Source organism: Syngnathus scovelli, chromosome 10 (assembly GCF_024217435.2).
Source record: "Syngnathus scovelli strain Florida chromosome 10, RoL_Ssco_1.2, whole genome shotgun sequence".
Taxonomy (NCBI): domain Eukaryota; kingdom Metazoa; phylum Chordata; class Actinopteri; order Syngnathiformes; family Syngnathidae; genus Syngnathus; species Syngnathus scovelli.
This window is the reverse complement of record NC_090856.1, coordinates 2,161,747-2,180,697: the sequence shown is the minus strand read 5'-3', so window position 1 is coordinate 2,180,697 and position 18,951 is coordinate 2,161,747. Positions and strand designations below refer to the sequence as shown.

The 18,951-nt window shown below is 44.2% G+C and overlaps 1 protein-coding gene and 1 long non-coding RNA gene across 3 annotated transcripts in view; one reads left to right on the top strand and one right to left on the bottom strand.

Moving 5' to 3' along the window:
• Positions 1-1,513: 1,513 nt before the first annotated feature.
• LOC137840695 (uncharacterized) lies at positions 1,514-4,119 on the top strand. Its single transcript, XR_011087604.1, has 2 exons — positions 1,514-1,724; positions 3,675-4,119. It is a non-coding gene; the product is annotated as an uncharacterized lncRNA (long non-coding RNA).
• Positions 4,120-9,051: 4,932 nt separating this feature from the next.
• sema6bb (sema domain, transmembrane domain (TM), and cytoplasmic domain, (semaphorin) 6Bb) overlaps positions 9,052-18,951 on the bottom strand; it is a 71,224-nt gene continuing 61,324 nt past the window's right edge. For both annotated transcript variants that reach the window (XM_049718785.2, XM_049718794.2), the window contains one exon: positions 9,052-13,746. In XM_049718785.2, the coding sequence (XP_049574742.1) occupies positions 12,863-13,746 (884 nt within the window). In that variant the 3' untranslated portion in view covers positions 9,052-12,862. The remainder of the gene's footprint in view (positions 13,747-18,951) is intronic.

Here is an 18,951-nt window from a genome sequence, read left to right as displayed (position 1 = left end):
TCAAAAATCGGGTCAGTTGCGTTTCAAGAGGTGCCTCCTCCTGATTTCTTTTTCAATACATGCAACACTGGAGGAAGTTCATTATATCACCGGATTAACAGCCGCTAATCTCATTTGTGGGAATTACGTGAGTCAACAAGTTGCTTTCTTTCATTGGGTACACTAACAATGTGTGTGTGTGTTTTTCCATAACGCATTTTCAAGATTTAAAAGAACGCATTTATCACGATGAATTGTCCTGGGCAGATGTCGATAGGAGCAAAGGCCGCCGGCGCACAAACATTAATAACGCCGACTGAATAATTGATTGGCCGACGTGGGTACCAGGACGAGCGTATCATGTAACGCGGGCGCAGTTATGAAATGAGGAGAGAGATTATGGTAAGTAGGTTAGTGGAGCAACACGGAGCTTTCACACACCCCTCCCGCTCGGGACGCTCATGCGCCCTCGCCGCGAGCAAGCGAACGTTCGACCGGGCCTCGATCGTTGACTTCCCAGAACTCCACTTCCGCTTGTTGTTCCCCTCCGAGCACGTCGCCGTTCGTTTACATTCAGTAAAGCAGATAAAACATTGGCAAATAAACGCCAAACGTTCTCCCTGTCTTGTTTGACAAGCACAATGATGGGAAATGTGCCGTCTTGATTGTTTGTTGCTCGTATTCTATTCTCCCTCCGGCCGTGTAAACTTCCACTTCCTCCCGTTTAGGCGGGTTGTGTTTCCTTCCCTGATCCTGATCTTCCACGACGCTGGGATTATATTGTGTCCTTCGGCGTGTCTGCAAAGCAGCCAAGCATCCATCCGGCGTTCGCTGCCTGTAATGACACTCACCCGCTGACCCTGAGACTTACGTAACCACGACGATGCCCAAATTAGACCAGCGGTGGGCGGCGGGGGTCGTTGTATCGTTTAAAAGATACGCAGACCTAGCTTGTTATCTGGAGTGACTCAAATCATTGTATATATACAATGTGCTATAGTAAACAACCACATAAATAAGCCTCAGTTAGCTTGATGCTAACACACAATGCAAAACCGCATTGATGGGCTAATAGCATGTAAGCATAGTGCAAGCAACAGATATTTCAAGACAGACTTCCAAACATATATTCTTTATCCTCTTTAGCCTATTTAGCAAGTCAAATAAACAAGTTTATCCTTATTTCTCTAAATAACCCAGCTTTAATTCGTGCCTTTTGGCTATTTTGCACAATTTGCATTGCTTTTGAGAGAGCAGTTCTAAAAGTGCATGTTACAGTAGCTTTGAAACTCTTCTTTGTTTGTGTCTAAATTACTCTTACACTGCCTGGCTTTGTCCAAAGTCAGCACGAGTTACTTTGGCGGTTCCTCCGAAACCATCATTTTAATATCTGTAATTCTTTTCAAGTCCAAAGTGACCAAATAAGAGCATGAAAAACAAAGTCGGTCATAAAAAGGCCCTTTGTGGCTTTCACTTTTGCGTATTTGATCATCCCCGGTGTGCTGGACGCACATTCGACGGGGCGAAACCGGCGTGTATGTAAATCCTGCAACGGCGAGCGGATTATTTTGGGAGCCAAGCGGCCGTAATCCTCTCTTCTCTCCTTCATCCCGCTGAAAGCTCTCTCCCCTTCTCCTCTTTCCGACGGCCTCTAAGCCCCCTCTCACTCTTTTGCTCGGCCTTCGCCGTATCCTGTAATCTGGTTTGGTTTCGAGCTTCACCTGCCGAAAGCTTCACGTCAATAGGTCAGTGTGTTAAAGCCGCCGGGCATTTCCTCCTGTCGGTTGTCATCGCAGTCATGTACACACACATATAAACACGGCGAGAGTTGTAAAGATTGTTTTGAATGTCATTCTCATGAATGATAATCCTGCGATGAATCATCGCCGGATGGTTTGGTGGGGTTGGGCGGTGTCGGTAAATCGCAAACGTTTACAGTGTTGCCATATTTGGCAAAATGTCTTCACCGGGGAGTGAAAATGGGATATAAAATAAAATATTCACAAAAAAAAAAAAAAACAACTGTTCACCACTAGGTGGCAGACCTTGTGGCCCTCGCTCCTGTTCATCTCCATCACAGAAGAAGAAATTAAAGATGTTTTTGGCATCTTAGAGTTGCTAAATTAATTTTTAAATTTTTAATTGGACTTTTTGTAAACATAATTTATTCGTACTAATGGACCAATACAGTGAATTATTTATTTATAATTTATAAATAGCACATCTGCTCAGACTTGGGCCTTTGCATATATGACCTGTTGCTATGTCGCAGAGACACGAGGACACTAACGGGGGGGTTGTTAAGGTAAAACGGTACCCCCCCCCCAACAACAAATGTGACACATCCTCCAAGCTAAAGCAACTAACTTGCCCTTCAGCTCCCTCGTAACCTCTCGTCCTCTCTCGGCAGCTGCCGCTAGCGTCGCTAAATCGAAAGCCGAGCGACCGCATGACGCCATCTTGTTTATTTGCCATATTTAAAGGACGGGGTGTCCAATTTAAATTGAGATTTACTGCCCTCCCACGTGGCTATCTGTCCCGCTTATCAAAACAGCTCCTCTGTCCCTCGTCGGCGTGGTGACGAGGCTCTCGATGCAAGGATAGAGGAATGAACATTAATCTACTCTGGGACCCAAAGAAGATTACGGCAGGGATTACGCTTGTGAGATAAACACACACACATAAGAAAAAAAAATATTAAGTAAGAGTGGATGGAGACATGTTGCCTGCTGTGACTCACGTCCATCTCGGTAAGAAGCGCTCGCCTTGAACCCATCTGCTGTTGTTGTCCTTCATTGTGAACCGAGCCAGACAGTTTTCACGTCTCTGACGCGTCTCTTCGTTCCTTTGCACGCCTGAATCAACGGAAGAAAGAAAACGGAGATTGGTCAGGTTATGACAGGACAGGAAATGGCATCAATGAAAGGAGTCGGAGGGTTACTGAGAGGTGGAGGACGAAAAGGAAAATATGGTATTGGAGAGAATAAGAAAAAAATCTGACTGATAGAAAGCAAAGTGACAAGACAATGAGGAACACCTGGACGAGACTGGAGCGGCCGAGGTCGCTGATTGGTCGACACGAGAGGCCGGGCTGACAGAAAACCGTCAGAAATGGGGGAAAATAACAAAACAAACATGACTAATCCAAACAAAAACACAGATGGGACAAAAAGTTGAGCTAGGGGCCTCGGAAATGAATCGAAAACTTTTTTCGTGAGCCTGCAAATCTTATGTGGATGAAGTCCTTACGATATAATTTATGGGCCGTCATGAGTAAGTCATTAACCAGACAGAAGTTACCAAATTAGATGAACAAGATCAGGAAAGCGTCTGGATTATCTGACCAACTTAAACAACTGCTTTGGCCTACTTTTACTTTGCCGCCGCAACTTGACTCATTGCTCCAGTCTCAACTAGTTTGCCGTCTCGACAAGAACGGAAATGTTGAGCAACCAAATCCACACTCGAAACCCTAACCGAGTCTTAGAACCTTATTTAAAATCCCCAAACCAGTTTTCTTAGAAAAGTCTCAAGGTTGTTTTTTGTTTTTCCATAAAGACACCCGAGTTCTTATTTCACGAAGACACAAAATCCACGGAAAGAGGCGCCGCGTGAAACCCAAGCGAGCCGATTGGCCGAGCGGGTGTCCCGACAATCCGAACGATGATACTGAAAGCGGATCTGTTCTTTTGCAGCTCTTGCTTCCATGACAACAAGCGTGCAGGGCCCCTGACCCCGTGGCGCGTCTGCTATGAATCATCGGGCCGTCCGGAGCGTACGGTAACGCCCACAAATGTACAGCACACATATGTGCATCCAAACACGTGTCGAGACACATGTTTTTCAAAATGTTAGCTAATCCGGTTGATTTCAATAATCATTTCATAATCACGTACATTTGATTTTTTTATTTTAGCTCAAGTCCAGGAATCGAATCAGTGTTTCGAGGACCTTTGACACGCCGTAGCTTGTTTACTGCTGCGGATTCGGGGAAAGAAATGTAGGCTTGTTAAGGTGAAAGGCGCCTTTCGAGCGGATGGCATGCGGAGACTAATGACCTGTCCTGAAGGCTGAGGCAGAACCGTGCCTGAATTCCCTGCGTCAACATACACAACTCGGAGTGTACACACACAAGGGAAACACAAAAACATATCGGCTTTTATATATATGATCAGGACAGCTAATGCTAATTTGAAATGCTAATGCTAATTTAAAACCATCGCTGTCGTCTGATTCGGAATCCGAACTCCATCCTGAAATCTTAGCTTTTAAACTAAAAAATATCGTAGGGTCGCTGACAAATGTGTCAACGTGAACAAACATAACCGGGCAGAGGTATGAGCCTTGTGGCATTCCACTGCTGCTATTTTATTTTCCAACATCAATCTCAAGACAATGTCAACATTTCACGATTCCATTCCAGATTATATCTCAAATCGGCCGAGGAACCAGATTTTTTTTTATTCATTTGATTGACTCTTGTTCAACTCCACAAAGGGAGCGGCGACAGCTGTTTTCCGTTGTGCGCGTCTGGAGACAATGACTTCAAGTTGAAAGAATTCCAATCTGTAGTTAATCCCGGTTACTCTCCATAAATATGCTGCATCCTTCCTGCCTCACGTGGATGAAATTTCTGAAGCATTTCATCAAAAACCAGCAGCCGCATTTATTACCCACGCACGCAGCTGATTTGTCGAATAAATTGGATTACAGGAAGAATGTTGATGTGCCTTCATTATTTCTGCTTGCCCTCACACTTCTATTCTGACAGATGCCTCCGGGCAATATTTAATACAGCGACATTACAGGAAATTAGATCATTACTGCAACTCTTAATGTTGTTGTTTTTTTTCCCCCTCATCGGGTTTACCTGAGACAAACAAGTTTTGTTCACATTGCACCAAAGTAGAAGAAAACTGCAAGACTACTTTTCTCCCGGACAATAGCGTTATTATTATAATTTGATAAAAGCAATATTTACGCCGCCTTAACATTCTTGGCGAATTATATTTGCTGCTATTTACGTCAACGCAGTGCCCACGAGAAAATTAAGTTGAGCAAAGTACAAAGTGTAACTCTGAATATCTGTTTATACATCAGCAGACATCATGTAATACTTTGGAGACAGTACGTACTTGGAAGTGGCCCAGATTAGTAGAGAAGTGTCAAAAAGGGCTTTGTCGGGTTTTTTTTTTTGGGAGGGGGCACTGCGAAGACAAAAAAATGACAATGATTAGTTAAATTCCTTCACAGTCCGTTTGCAATTTTTTTTCTCTACATGTATTGTCGAAAGGCATTAAGTGTCAATGTATGAACTTTTTAAATGCTATTAACTGCTGTGTATCTTTATTAAATATGATAAAAATCCAAAACAGTCATGTTAAATTTTTTTCACAGAACTGGATACTCTTTAAATGCATTAATTCAGCCGGCGAGGACAATGCTAATAGAAAGTAATGTGCATAATAGTCACAAGCTAATGAAGACAAGTCGATTCACGCGCATGCTAACCGTGTTTCATAGTCTGGAAATTAATGTTCAGTACCGATGCTTCAAAAGCTGTTCCAACAAAACAGCATGTCCCCGAAAGTTATAAAACATTGATTAATCCTTCCAGCTCCAATTTAAACTGTATAAAAATGTTGTTATGGAATCCAAACAATCAAATATTGTTACTCTATTCAAACACAGCCATCTCTGTTCTCCTGCCCAAATGAAAACTTTTGCAAAAGTCTACACCCCCTCCCCCTCCTCGAACTGTTGCATGAAGCAAAAGAATACAAACAAGAAATTCCTGTCACAGTGTGCTTCTTCCCCATCTTGTGACAGCAACTTGTGATCGGTTGCGCAAATTTAGCAGATGGATTATGGACGGCCATAGAAATAGCCAAAATATTGTTTTGCTTTGAGCTTCCTCATTCTATCAGCCGCAGCATTGTACACGTTAAGTAACAGCGTTGATCATTTGGTTCAATTCCCGTGCTTACCTTCCCGTTACCTCGAAATATGTAAACAACTTTTATACTGGGGGTCAATTTGACCCCATTCGGGAAAACGGCCCTCGCAAAGAATAAAGATCTTATCGTCCCACTATTGAGACACAACACAAACACACAAACAAAAGCGCACACTGTCATGAGTACACGCAGCTGCTCATCTATTGTCATGGCGACGCATCAGAAGATGCTCTCATGGTTAACGGTAAACATGGGCTCCATCTTTCCAGCTAGAGACTATTTCGACAAAAGTGACGTGACGCTGCTGTCAATCTCGAAATCTGTACAAAAATATACGGTCGCAGTGATGACGACCAATAAATAAATCGAAATACATTTCTTTCAATGTCACAACTGGGAATTGTGTAGAATAAAAACAATCTGCTTTTTAATTACGATGCGCCTGTATGCACCTTGGCCACTTGGGGGCAGTAGAAACAGCTAGCAAGACGGTCACAAATGCTCAGTAAGCTACAGTAACATTTTTTCTTCTACGTGGAAGATAAAGAATATAAGCGTTCCAATAAGTGTTCAAATAATTAATTTGTGTTTTTCATTTGACATTTTTGTGTTTTACCAACAACACCAAATGCTTGACATACTTTGCATGGAAACCACCGCCTGCTAACTTGGACATTTTGTTCCAATCCAATGTTCTTTCGCTTCTAAACAGACAGCGAGTGTGGGTCACTGTCTCAATTTCCCACCTCATCTTTAATGGGCCAAGCGTGCGCTATCGGTTGGCGATCTCCATCGGTCTAATCCGGCCCTCGTATGGTGTTACAGCACAGCGCTAGCGCTGGAGCTAATCAGCAAAGCCGGACCTGACACACTGACACACATTTACACCACAACACACACTTCCACCATGTTTGTGTGTGACTTTTATGCGCCGGGGTTTGGTACAAACGGGTGGCGCTCGACACCCCTGGACTGGCACGGGCAACAAAACGCAACCCAGGAGGGCCTCAGCGAAGATTTAAAGCCGAGAACCTGTCAACTGCGAGACGGACGTGCTAAGCAATATTTTACGCCGCTGCCGATATTGTAATTATACAGAACTAATTGAGAAAGAGTCTAATGTTCCGAGTGATTCATCGGCGTTCTCAAAAGAGGCCTTGCCAATATTTGTAGTTAATTATGAAGCCGTTTCTCAGAACCATACAAGTCGATGAGCACACTTACTTTTTTTAATCATTCAAACAAAAATACCAAATTAACTTGAAATAACTTTTAATATTCTCCTGTCAATAAAATTTCCAAGCCAACCAACCAATGGCGATCCGAGTTGCATTTAAAAATCTATTTTGTGACACGTCTCATAAATGTTTGTGACCGCAATGTCACTCGGGTCGTTGCACTTTCGTGCTCATGCATTAATAAAGAACTGAAAGGTCATCCTCTGCAGTTTTTGTGGCGCCGAGGGCTTTTTTGTTGACATACAGGAACATCATATAGCGTTTAATAGGAAAAGGAAACAGCACAGCGCAGCGTGGCGAGGACGAGGTAGACGTGACTCAAAGTCTCATCACGTAGCCTCAATTTACAGCACTTTTACATCCCGGCTAAACGCATCTGAAATATATTGAACTTTGAACCACGTTACCGTAGCAACAACTACATTTCCCCATTCGAGTGCTCGGGAGGACAATCGCGGCGAGGTAATGGCGTGCTCACACAATGCCGACAAACGCACCTTTGTGCAGGCGTGGAACACAAAGGAAGAGGACATTTAGTGGCGGGGGACGAGATTGAGGAAAAAAAAAAAGTCGACATCGAGGACAGGACAAAAGGCCTCGCTGATGAAACTGTGGTCTGCTCCACTGCCCCAATAAACTCTGACATCAACAAGTGGAGTACAAAAAAAATTCTGATTCAGGCTTCATAAGCTTTGCTGAAACTATGACGGAATATCAAGCAGGATTCCCAACAACCAGTAAAATTATTCTAAAGCCAAAGTTTAAATCTTCGTGTTTAAATCTACGAATAAAACTCTTTCCAGGGGCTGCTGGAGGTAACGCATTCAAGAGGCTTTCCATATTTCACATAAATAAATAGCTGGCAGACGTCTTTGCGAATATAATGTTCTGCTGGATCCAGGCGAGCCAATGAGGAGACGCGGCGGCTCAGATGAGGACGCGGTGTCAGGTGCTTTGGTGGCGATGTTAGGTAAGATGCACCTTACAGACCAAGCTGTCGAGTTTAGAAGAAAAAAAAAGCCACCCACATTGGAAAGAGGTGTGGAGGTTCGAGTAAAAGGGGTTCCTCAAGGCCGGAAGAACTTTAGTGAGCAAACTGCTATTGCGGAACTACTCATGTGGAAGAAACATCCCGGTGGGGCAAATATAATAAAAGTTGCTGCGCACACACCAGGTGTCCCAATACTAACGTGCCCGTTATGTCACCGATTGGCGACGTGAAGCTGTACATCGTTTTCATTTGCCTATTAGGCCTAAATATCGACTTTAACACCCTGCTGATTATTCCGATTACACCTCTGCGGGCACGACAGGTTGCCTGCTGTAATAAGGCAACGCGCCTGAGACACATGCGAGATTTTCGTCCTCAGGTTTTAAGTCTGTGTTCTGAGAAATGTGCAATGTACTGATCTTTCCAGCTTGAATATCATTAAAAATGTCAATAATGCCGGCGGCCATGTTGATTTTAACCCTTGACCCCTGCGAGGAGTGGACACGCCTAGTGGTCGCTGGTCGATGCAAATTTAGTGTATTTCAGCAGCTGCAGAAACTGGAACTTACATCAAGTTAATTTTTTTAGTCTAGAAGAAAAAGTATGTGGATTCAAAAAAAGTTAATTTACCTAGTAAATCCAACAGTGACAGTAAACGGGAGAAAATAAAACTAATAAAGCTCTGCTGACATCTAGTGTTCAACACTGGTATTACAGGTTTTTCATTCCTTTTTTAAGGGAAGTAGAGTTCCCTCTAGTGGATATTAATGGTCTTACAACTGCATAGGCGCTGATGGTAGAATGTGGCATAAAAAAACAATATTAAAAAAAAACTAGTTAAACAATATATACAACGGACAGTATTGATGATGACAAGAAAAAAAGCTTAATGTCCGAGTGATTTATTTAGAATAAGAAAAGTGACAAGCCTCCAGGCGGAGTGACAAGGGGAGAGCTTGGGACAATGTGCGGAGAAGTGCACAAAGGTATGTCCTGTTGTTTGTTGCTGTAGTGTCATGTCATGTTACGATGCCATTTTAGAAAATGTCATGTAGAGCAGTGCAGTATTGTATAGAATTCACTGCCATGTGACGTCATGTGACGTCATGTGGCTTCTTAGTTTTCGTGTAATTTAATGCAGTGTTGTGCAATTGTTGTTTTTTTTTACTGCAATGTAGTGTTGTGTCATGTTTTGACGTATAAATGGAATGTAGTGCAAATGTGTGTTGTGCATTCGCGACATCGCGCATGCACGTGTGACTTGCGGACACGAGCACGCACTTGAACGTACGGTACAAATTCACGCGCACGCGCGGGCGCGCGCACACAAACAGAGGCTGTGTGGACATGCAGCTACTGCACTTAAGTTACACAAAAAAAGAATCAAGATTATGTACACATGGTTGCTTGTCGTGTAATTGACAGCTGGCTGGGGCGGGTCACAGGAAGCTCCCCCCGTTTTTTTTTAACCTCAGGTCTATGTGACCCCCGTTGAACCCTAACGTGATAGTCTTCACCTTCATTGTCCCACCAAAGCATATTTCAACAGAATTAAATTACACAATTATTTCACAAAGCATAGAAAAACAAACAGGCCAAAAAGGAAACAAGATCAGTGCTGATTAAAAACATCAAGTTTACATTTAAAAAAAAAAAAAAAAAGCAGATTGTTTGTCAATTCTTATTGTGCTCACATGTACACATTCTCTTAAGCCCTGATTCTCTTTCACACGCACACAATGCTGAAAAAATATCATCGATGGATCGACTTGGACTGGATTTTCATCACATAAGTGAAAAAAGAAATCAAATTGTTCTTCTTGGAGCAACTTCTTGATTTTCATCTGTTTTTGAAAGTCCCCCCCCCCCCACATGAACATCACACAAGCTGATCGATAGCAACAAGCAAGGTCAAGACCATAAATGTTTTTTTTCTTATGTGAGCGCACAAAAACGCGGAACAAGTAAAGCAATTTAGCACATAACAAGCCTTTGACTGTGTCCTGTCGATTTGGGGGACACAAAAAGGTTTTCATGTGAACAAAAGTGCTTCAACACAATACAGGAGGTGGCAAGCGGGTGAGGATGAAAAGCGGCAGCATGAAGAACGACGCCTTTCGTAAGGGATGACGCTTCACCTGAATTTCTTAGTTCGCAAGAAAAAAACTACGCTGGTGCCTTGAGATACAAATGACATTGTGTATTTCAAACAAGCATACATTAGGCTCAGCCTTGGTAAATTCTGCTTAGCTCGATGCTAACTGGTATTGCTAAACACCATAGGAAGGCTAGCAAAAGTAGCATTGATGTCATTGTGTTTGACAGACACAAATGGTGGTGCAACACATGTCGACAAAAAATATTGAGTGAGTTTTGATACTCTAATTTGAATGTCTCCCTTTTCCACGTGTGTTTTATGCCCCTGATGAGCTTCTCGAACGATCACGCAGGTCGCTGTCGAGAGGGCCGCAGTGATTTTCTCGGCCTCGTCACACCACCACCGCGTACTGGAGCTAATCAGGCATGTTTAAGCGGACACGGCTGACCGAGCACGCCTCGGCGCCGAGACACCGAGCGCCGCGACGCTAATGACCTGCTTCCAGCGCTAATGCTGCGACTTAAACACGCTCGCCCCGCATGACCTCCTCCTCATCTTCGTCTTCTTCCATTCTTGCTTTCATCCTTCTCAGACAGCACCGGCGGCTATTTGCTGCGCCACTCTCGAGACACCCCGCTGCTCGAGGAAAATGGTCTTTGGCGTTTAAATGGAAAGAAGAACTTTGAAATGAAAAGAGTTGATTTAAAAAAGAAAAAAAGACATTACAGTACATTCTTATCAGGACATTTCTAATTGTTCATCACTGCAGCCGTGATGGGTTCATTTATAAGCATGACGTCAGATGAACCGATTCGAGGCAAGAAAGGATGCGAGCGAGACAAAAGCCACAACAAAACATCGGGGAGTGCGATGAGAGCCCTCCAGACCCAAACGGAGCCGCCGTCTGTCTTCTGCTTTTGTTATTAGCGCACGCTGAGTGATGACGCCAAAAAGGGATGACGCTTGGCAGTTCTGACAGAGCGCTGAGTCATGCCTGACACCAATCACTTGGTGCCATAATATTTAAACGACCAACCAATCAGAGGACAGAAAAAAAATGCTGATGACCAGAGCCTATTTAAGCCCTTTTAGGATGAATTTGAGGTTGGATTGGTTAACAAAACCGCGCTTCAAACCCCTACCACTAGATGGCGGCAGCAAACTTTACAACTTCGGGTCACAATCGAGTCACGAAATGTGGGCGTAACTTATATTTAATGCTTTAATGATTTAAAACAAGTGTTTTGAGATACAAACGTGAGCCAATTGCTCATATCTCAAGGCACCCTCGTAGCTTACGATTGATTCTGAAGTCTCCGGGCGGATGAGATTGACATGGCGACACAAACTGAAATACGAGCGGAAGCCGTGTAGCCAATGGAATCCGTTGAAGCAATTCTATGGAATCCATATTAGATTGCAAAAGTAGATGAGTGCTTGTGATATTGTTTAAGCCACCACTGACTGGGCTGGGCTGGGCTAGGCCGGGCCCTGTCTTATCTCCCAAGATGGATGGATGGGTTCGCCCTTCCTCATTGCTATTCCGTGAGGCGAGCTGTCTGACTCTTAGCGGCTATTTGTTAGCGCACAAAGAGGCTCAGTGTTGGCAACGAGCGAACTGAATGGAGCTCCCGAGCCGCCCGAGTGAGACGGCACCGGACGGCCGCGGCTCACGTTCGCCAAGCTTGAGGTCAGGTCAGATGAGACCCGATAGGGAGGGGAGGGGGCGCGATGGAAAAGGGGCTTTGTTCATTTTCCCAAAAAGCCCTTTACTGAGAAAACAGATCATCCTCTGGTTTTCCTCTTGTTGATTATTGCTCTCCTTCACGCATGTTAAGTTTTTAAACGGGCATGACGAGGTCCACAAGTTGGCTCGTAACAAGGACGCGCAATGTTTACTTCTTCCCCGGGATGGGCATAATCAAAAACGATTATCCCGTGAATTGATTGTTACGCATTCGGCGGGGTGGAAACGATTGTTGATTAATGGTGTGTTGAAATAAATAAGCCTCCGTTGATTAGTCGACGCTAATTTCCTGTCCAAATAACACTGCAAGTTGAGCACCCGCACTTTGGCACGATAACTCCTCCCAAATCATGTCCAAATGTGATTAGCAGGCTTCAACCGTGTTCGGGGAGGGATAAAGTTGACGCCCAATCGGTTCAATCACAAATACACGCACCAACAATAGCCACAAAGTGGGCGGGGCAAGAAAAGCACAAAGTAAAATATACACGGTGGTGAAGGGGAGGCATCGCAATCGTGCCTCGACAAGTCCAAATCGTCCATCATTGTCCCCACGCTGTCATTTCGCCCCGAGGCTCCGCCTCCTTAAGCAGCCCATAACCGCGTCCTGCGCTCCGCGGGTCGTACCACTGGCAGAGCGAGAGGGGTGCGCCCAAAGAGGAGCGGCCACGTTTGAGTACAAGTGTCCCTTTTTTGCTTCTCGTCTCTCCCTCCGGTCGGCTGAATGACGTCAGAACGTTGAATGACGGCGAGAGAGGACAAAAAGGGAAAGTAAAAGGTGGAGGGGGCGGTGGATTGGTTTCTTCCAGTTGCAGGGGGGGGGGGGGGTCGCTCAGAGAGATTTCAGTGACCTCACTGGACACTCGGGGTTCTCTCGCTCTTTACAAGAAGGTGGCTGTAGTCGGCCAGTTGTCCGAGTCCGCCTCGAAGCCCGTGCATCTCCGGCCTGATGAGACGCTGGGGGTGGTACGGCACGCCGTTGTTGCCGTTGTAGTTGAGCGCCTCGTGGCTCCAGCGAGACTCCCCGTAGTCCGCGTGGGGCGTGGGTGCCGAGACCACCCGCCGCCGGTCCGGAGACTCCTGCGGCGTGCTCGGGTAGATGTAGTCCCCCGCCGAGCTCCTCAGGGCGCCCGCCGGACGCCCGTTCCCGCCCCGCTGGGCCGAGAGGATCAGGTAGCGCTGGCGCTCGGCGTGCGGCGGCAACAGAACCTCGCCCGGCTCGTCGATCCGGACCATTCCTCCGCCGCCTCCGCCTCCCTGCAGGAACTTGGAGCTCAGGTAGATGACCGAGTTGTTGGGGCAAGGAGGCCCGACGGCCGTGAGGAAGGTTTGGCTCTGGTCCCAGTCGGTGTCGGGCAGTCGCATGACCCGTTTCTGCTGCAGCGGCGTCTGCTCAGGCGTGGGCAGCAGGCCGGGGTCCAAGTCCCCTTTGGGCCATCCGTTGGCTGTGACAAAGGGGTTGTCCACCTGAGAGTTGCGCCGATCGCCTCCGCCCGTCCTGGTCACGCTCATCACCGAGCCGCTGCGGGCGGGCCCGAGTATGTTCTGCTCCTTGTCGTTCTTGCGACGGGCTCCTTTGGCGCCCCGGCCGTGCCGGTGTCGGTGACTCATGATCCAACAGACGGCCAGGCCGGAGAAGACCGCGCCCGTGGCGAAGGCCGAGACGGCCGACACTACCAGCAGGTTGACGGACACCAGGCCGTCCGGCTCCTTGATGAACGTCTCTTGAAGTAATCCTGGGGAGATAAAAAAAAGCTTTTTGGTCAACAGGCACACCGTAGAAAGTCTTTGATATGGGGGGGGGGTAATGACTTTCATTACATAAAGTGGAGAGTGATTTTAATAGGTCTAATAAAGCGTCTTCTTGATTGAGAGTGGTTCTTCTTCACGCCAACATGTCTCACAGCTTTGCAGGAAAGAAACAATTGCGCTATTATTTGGGACATTACGGTATTTCTTAGCGTCAAAAGAGGTGAAGACCAAGTGAAAATCATATTTATTTATATCAATTAAGCATATTCTATTTGACAGCCGAGTCGATAGGCTTGGCCACACTACTGATGAGAGTTCCCGCCCCCAGCTACAAAGTGGCAAGTGTTTATTGACTGCAACTTGAATGAATCAACCCGCCTGGTTGGTCAATCAATGTCCTTTTTTTTGTTTTAATTAAGAAAACGTGATTGGCGCTCACCTCACTCGACAAAAGGGAAATTTTGCTTGGATGGGGGAGAGGAAAAAATAAATAAAATAAAAAAAATAATCCTCTTTGTTAGCCATTAATCCTCTCTCCGCATCGCTTCCGTTAGCTCCTTTGATCAACGGCATGACGGCAGTAATAGCGTGTAACATCCACAAAAAAAAAATTTGAACTCAGGTACAATTTCAAATCAATGTCGCTGCTGCGCAATCTGTTTTTTTTAAATAAAATATTACGTGAGAGTCGCGCTCAATTTTATTCCTCCGCCCTCCAATCGAGCCACAAATGAACGAAAAGGTCCACAAGCATCGTGCGGCTTGTTTAACACCGCCATTGATGAGGCCAGACGAGCGCTTGGCAATTTGATAACCCGAAGGAGAGATGAGCCGCAATCAATAAATTGGTTCGTAGAATTGAACTGATTACCCACTTCATTGATTTTCCTTTTTTGGTGGGCCACTTTTACTCATCCTGTTGAAATGTCCTCATTCGTCTCACACATGTAAATAAAATGAATTCCGAGCAAGACATTGATACAAATAAAACAATTCAAATCACCTTGGGAACGATTATCAAGAGAATTTCCAGTGACTAAAAACATTTGGGCTTTTCAAGTACCCACACAAAAAAAATCTTTTTCATTATTTCCATTCATTTCAAAGAGGCAAGATGAGATGGAACAAAGCGAACTTTATCTCAAGGCAGCACTGTAACAAAAAAAAATGTTCCACATCAACCCACTTGCTTGTTTTTTTTTCCAGATTTCTCCCAACTCGGTCGAAACTCAACATGCACGTCATACAAACCACTTTTCCGCCAACGGAATGAATAGAGCGCATCGGAAACGGCGGAAAGTGAGCGCGTGTCCCTAATAATCTGCCTTTTGTACAGACAACCGGCACCATCGGCCCAAATTAACAGCGGATGCATTCATGGCGGTGAAAATGAAATCCCAGCGGGGTGTCGGGGGGCCACCGGGAAGCAATTTCCCGTCGATCGAACTGCCTCCGGAGCGGCTCTCAGATTCCACGCATCTTTAGCGAGCGGTTTTGAAAAGAATATACGTCATTACCTGTCAAAAATTTTGCCCCCCTGTTCAAACAGCATATCGTGCACTTTTTGACATCTTAATACTCGCTGTCAACTCGGCAGAGCCACCAATGAAAAGATACTTTATGGATTTTTAACGATTACTGTCACGAGCATCCTTCTTCTTGCTGGCTTTGATTACGGCAGAGCAAACACGCTCAACGAGGCCATCAAAACAACTCGTTACTTTGCTTTAAAGTGGCAAAAGTGACTTTTTAATTGCTTGTATGCACATATTTGGCTCTCCAGAGTGTCTGCCCACACATCAAGTGTGAAATTACAAAAAGCAAATGGATTTTTTTTTTTTTTTTTTCCTGTCGTCAGCAAGCCGGGCGGGTTTTAAGTTGTTTAATAAAACGTACGTCTCTCATTAAACAACTTTTATGTTCTAGCCGAATGAGCTGAAGCTCTTGGATGTATTGATTAGCTTAGCATTAGCTTCCGATGACTGATAAACATCATGCCATGTCTAATTTCAACAGCACATTAAGTCGGGTGAAAAGTGTGCTGTAATTCTTGATCTTGTTATAGGGAGAAGTTTGTCAGATATTTATTAACAAATGAGCAAAACTAAAATTGAATCAAGATGAAATATCTCAAAATATGATTGTAAGATATTTTATCTTAGCAGGCATTTTTTTAAGGGAATTTAATTTGCTTGAAGAAAAATCTTGATGAAATATTTCAAAATATAATTGTAAGATATTTGATCTTACCAGGCATTTTTTTTAAGAGAATTTAATTTGCTTCAGGAAAAATCTTGATGAAATATCTCAAAATATAATTGTAAGATATTTGATCTTACCAGGCATTTTTTTTCAGACAATTTAATTTGCTTCAAGAAAAAAATCTAGATTGGTTACTTATTGAGTACATTTAACTAAAAATAAAAAATGCCGCCCACTGCTTTCTTTTCAAGTCCAACATTTCCTAACTGCAAAAGTAATAGCTCTCCCCAATGCCTTGTTGTTGTTGTTGTTTTTTTAATGAGTGTGAATCGGCTGAGTGATGGCGCTACTATTAAGTGTGATAAAGAGGAAAAGGGCGCGGAAAACATTTTTTGGCTTGCTTCTGGGCAATCACACAATTACAGACTGAGCGTTGCCTTGTATCATAAATTATATAGTTGTAGTGGCCAAGTTAATTCCCTGTGTCCTGTCTGCTTATCAGCAGCCTTTTTGAAATATTCATGTCGGGATCACAGGTGGCTGCATTCGCTCCACGTAGTGAATCTTCCACAGGCGCACTCGATGAATTTTTCAGCTTGCCGAGGTGGCCGCGTTTCTCGGCTGTGTATTAATAATAGGGAAGAAAAATCATGGAGTGACTCAATACAATGAGATTTTGCCAAAGGCAGCTTAGCGCAATTGTTCCATTATAGATGTACATTATTCTAGCTCAAAATGATAAAAAAAAAAATTGCGTAAGGGATTTCTCAACGAGATGGGTTAAGGATGTGTCAAAGCACAGCCGCTGAGCTGATTGGCTTCCATCCCCATGAGCTAGCTATCCCGCCGCATGCTAATGTGTCGGGCAGAGATGCAGGCGCCCGACAGAGTTAAGCGAGACCGCTTGCATTCGCTCGTGGCTCAAAAACGAGGCCTAGTAACGATACGGTGGTACTCGTTCGCTCCCAATGACGAGAATAGACGTCAAACACTTTCTACAAGGCTGAAATTTTGGGGAGGCATCCCCAAAAATGGGCAACACTGTACATGCCTCAAGAAAATCATCAAATCATCTCAAGCGAGGTAATTAAAGTGCTTAAAAAAGAAAACTATATGCGGGAATTCTCCTTACTTGGGCTGAAAGTTGGTTTTTAGTTGAGGCTCGTAAAGCGTGTTTACCCTTAGGAAGGCTGTAAAATCTTTACGGCTTCTCCCCGACAGCCTTTTCAAGTGAGGAGGAGATCTGGATCACTCCGGGAGCTCGCTGAGATGCAAGGAAAATAAAAACACAACCTGCACGGAACCAGTCAGACATGCCAGGTTTTTTTTTTTTGCTGACCGACCGCCACGAGTGAACTCTTCAAACATTTATGATTGCGATTAAAAGTACATAAGAATCACCAGCAATAAAAAAAAAAATGCTGAGCAATTCGATCTGTTTCTCGTGAAAAATTCTAAAAGTCTAAATTTGCATAGGAGAAAAGCTTCGTGTTAAAATCATCAGGGGGGGTTGTTGGGGGTACTGAGTCAGACCCCCTTCCTGTCCCCATGTAATCAGACGCTTTGTTTGGCTCCCCATGAACGGTTTTATTCTTCCCAGTCAAGAATTCTCCCAATTTGTATGTTACGGATCCAATTATGACTGGAGACTTTGTTTCGCCCCAATACCAGCCGGTGGACCTGGAGCGAAAAGCTGATTAAGAAGTGCTTCATCCAAGCCAAACAAAGAAAAGCCAAAGAAAGAAGTCCACGGCTAAGATTTCACAGGACTGGCTTTAGTTTGGATTTATAGACTTACTTCCACTTTTTTGGCCAATAGTTTTATATGACTCTCCACGCTTAACTTCTGGAGTCTAAAGTTTAAGTGATTCTCTTTTTGGTAGTCTCAACCATCTTAAGTGAGGCGCAAACATCTCTAAGCACAACTGTAAACAATTTCAATTAGTATTTTTTATGTATTCGTCCACTAGGTGGTGCTACAACCCCCTCTCACCATTTACTACTGTCTGCTGATCTCATCTAATCCTCTCCATAGTCACAGTTATTTGATTTTCTTCCGGCCATGCAGCTGTTGCGTTGTCATATTTCTCCGAAAAAAGTTCTACTGCTGATTTCACATTTCTTATGGAAAGATTTTTGATTTAACCGATTTTGTCAGTCGAAACATGACCATCAGTAATTAAAACTGTGAGGCGCTCTCAGAAAATGTCTTCCAGTCAAACCCAGGTGGGCGATGATTCATATTTTCATTGAAGGGAAAACGTGAAACAGTCTTTTCGGAATGACTAAACAGGCGATAAACTCAATAGCAGGTCGGCTCCTCGCAAACAATCCGCCCAGAGGGTTCATCTCTCACTCCCAAAATCAATCGGCTTAATCTATCTAACAGGCCGCGTCCGTATATCACATCGTGATCACGATGTAAGCCCACCAGACGATTTTTATATTCAAGCATTCCAGTATTAGTTTGATTCCTGGCAGACATAAAACAGAGTCAAAGGAAATGATTCAAATGTCAGCATAGGAGGCCGTCTGAGAGACCACCCTCGCCTCCCGCTTGTTCAGCAGCAGCCGTGGTGTTAATTCAATTTCTCGTATTGTTCATTTTGCAAACATCTACTGTTTCAAAATTCCCCCACGACCAGCAGCGAGATGAGAGCAAATGGATCGATGTGGAAGTGTCCAAGAAGGGGGAAGGCAAAGTCAGAGGAGTGTAGAAGAATAAAAGATCGAGATTTTGAATTTGAGAGGAAGGCAAAGCGTACAAAGAGAAGGCTTATTGATATGTCCTGGAAAAGTTTGATATTGGCATGTTGCTAGGCAGATTCAAGAATATTCAAAAGGTATATATTCTTTATCCTGTGCGAAGAACAAGAGTAATTTTTTTTTACTATTCTACTACCCCTTATTTTATTTTACATAATGAATCCAAACGTATTACAAGTTATAAAGTCCCAGCCATGAAAAATAAAAAAAAATAAACGTAC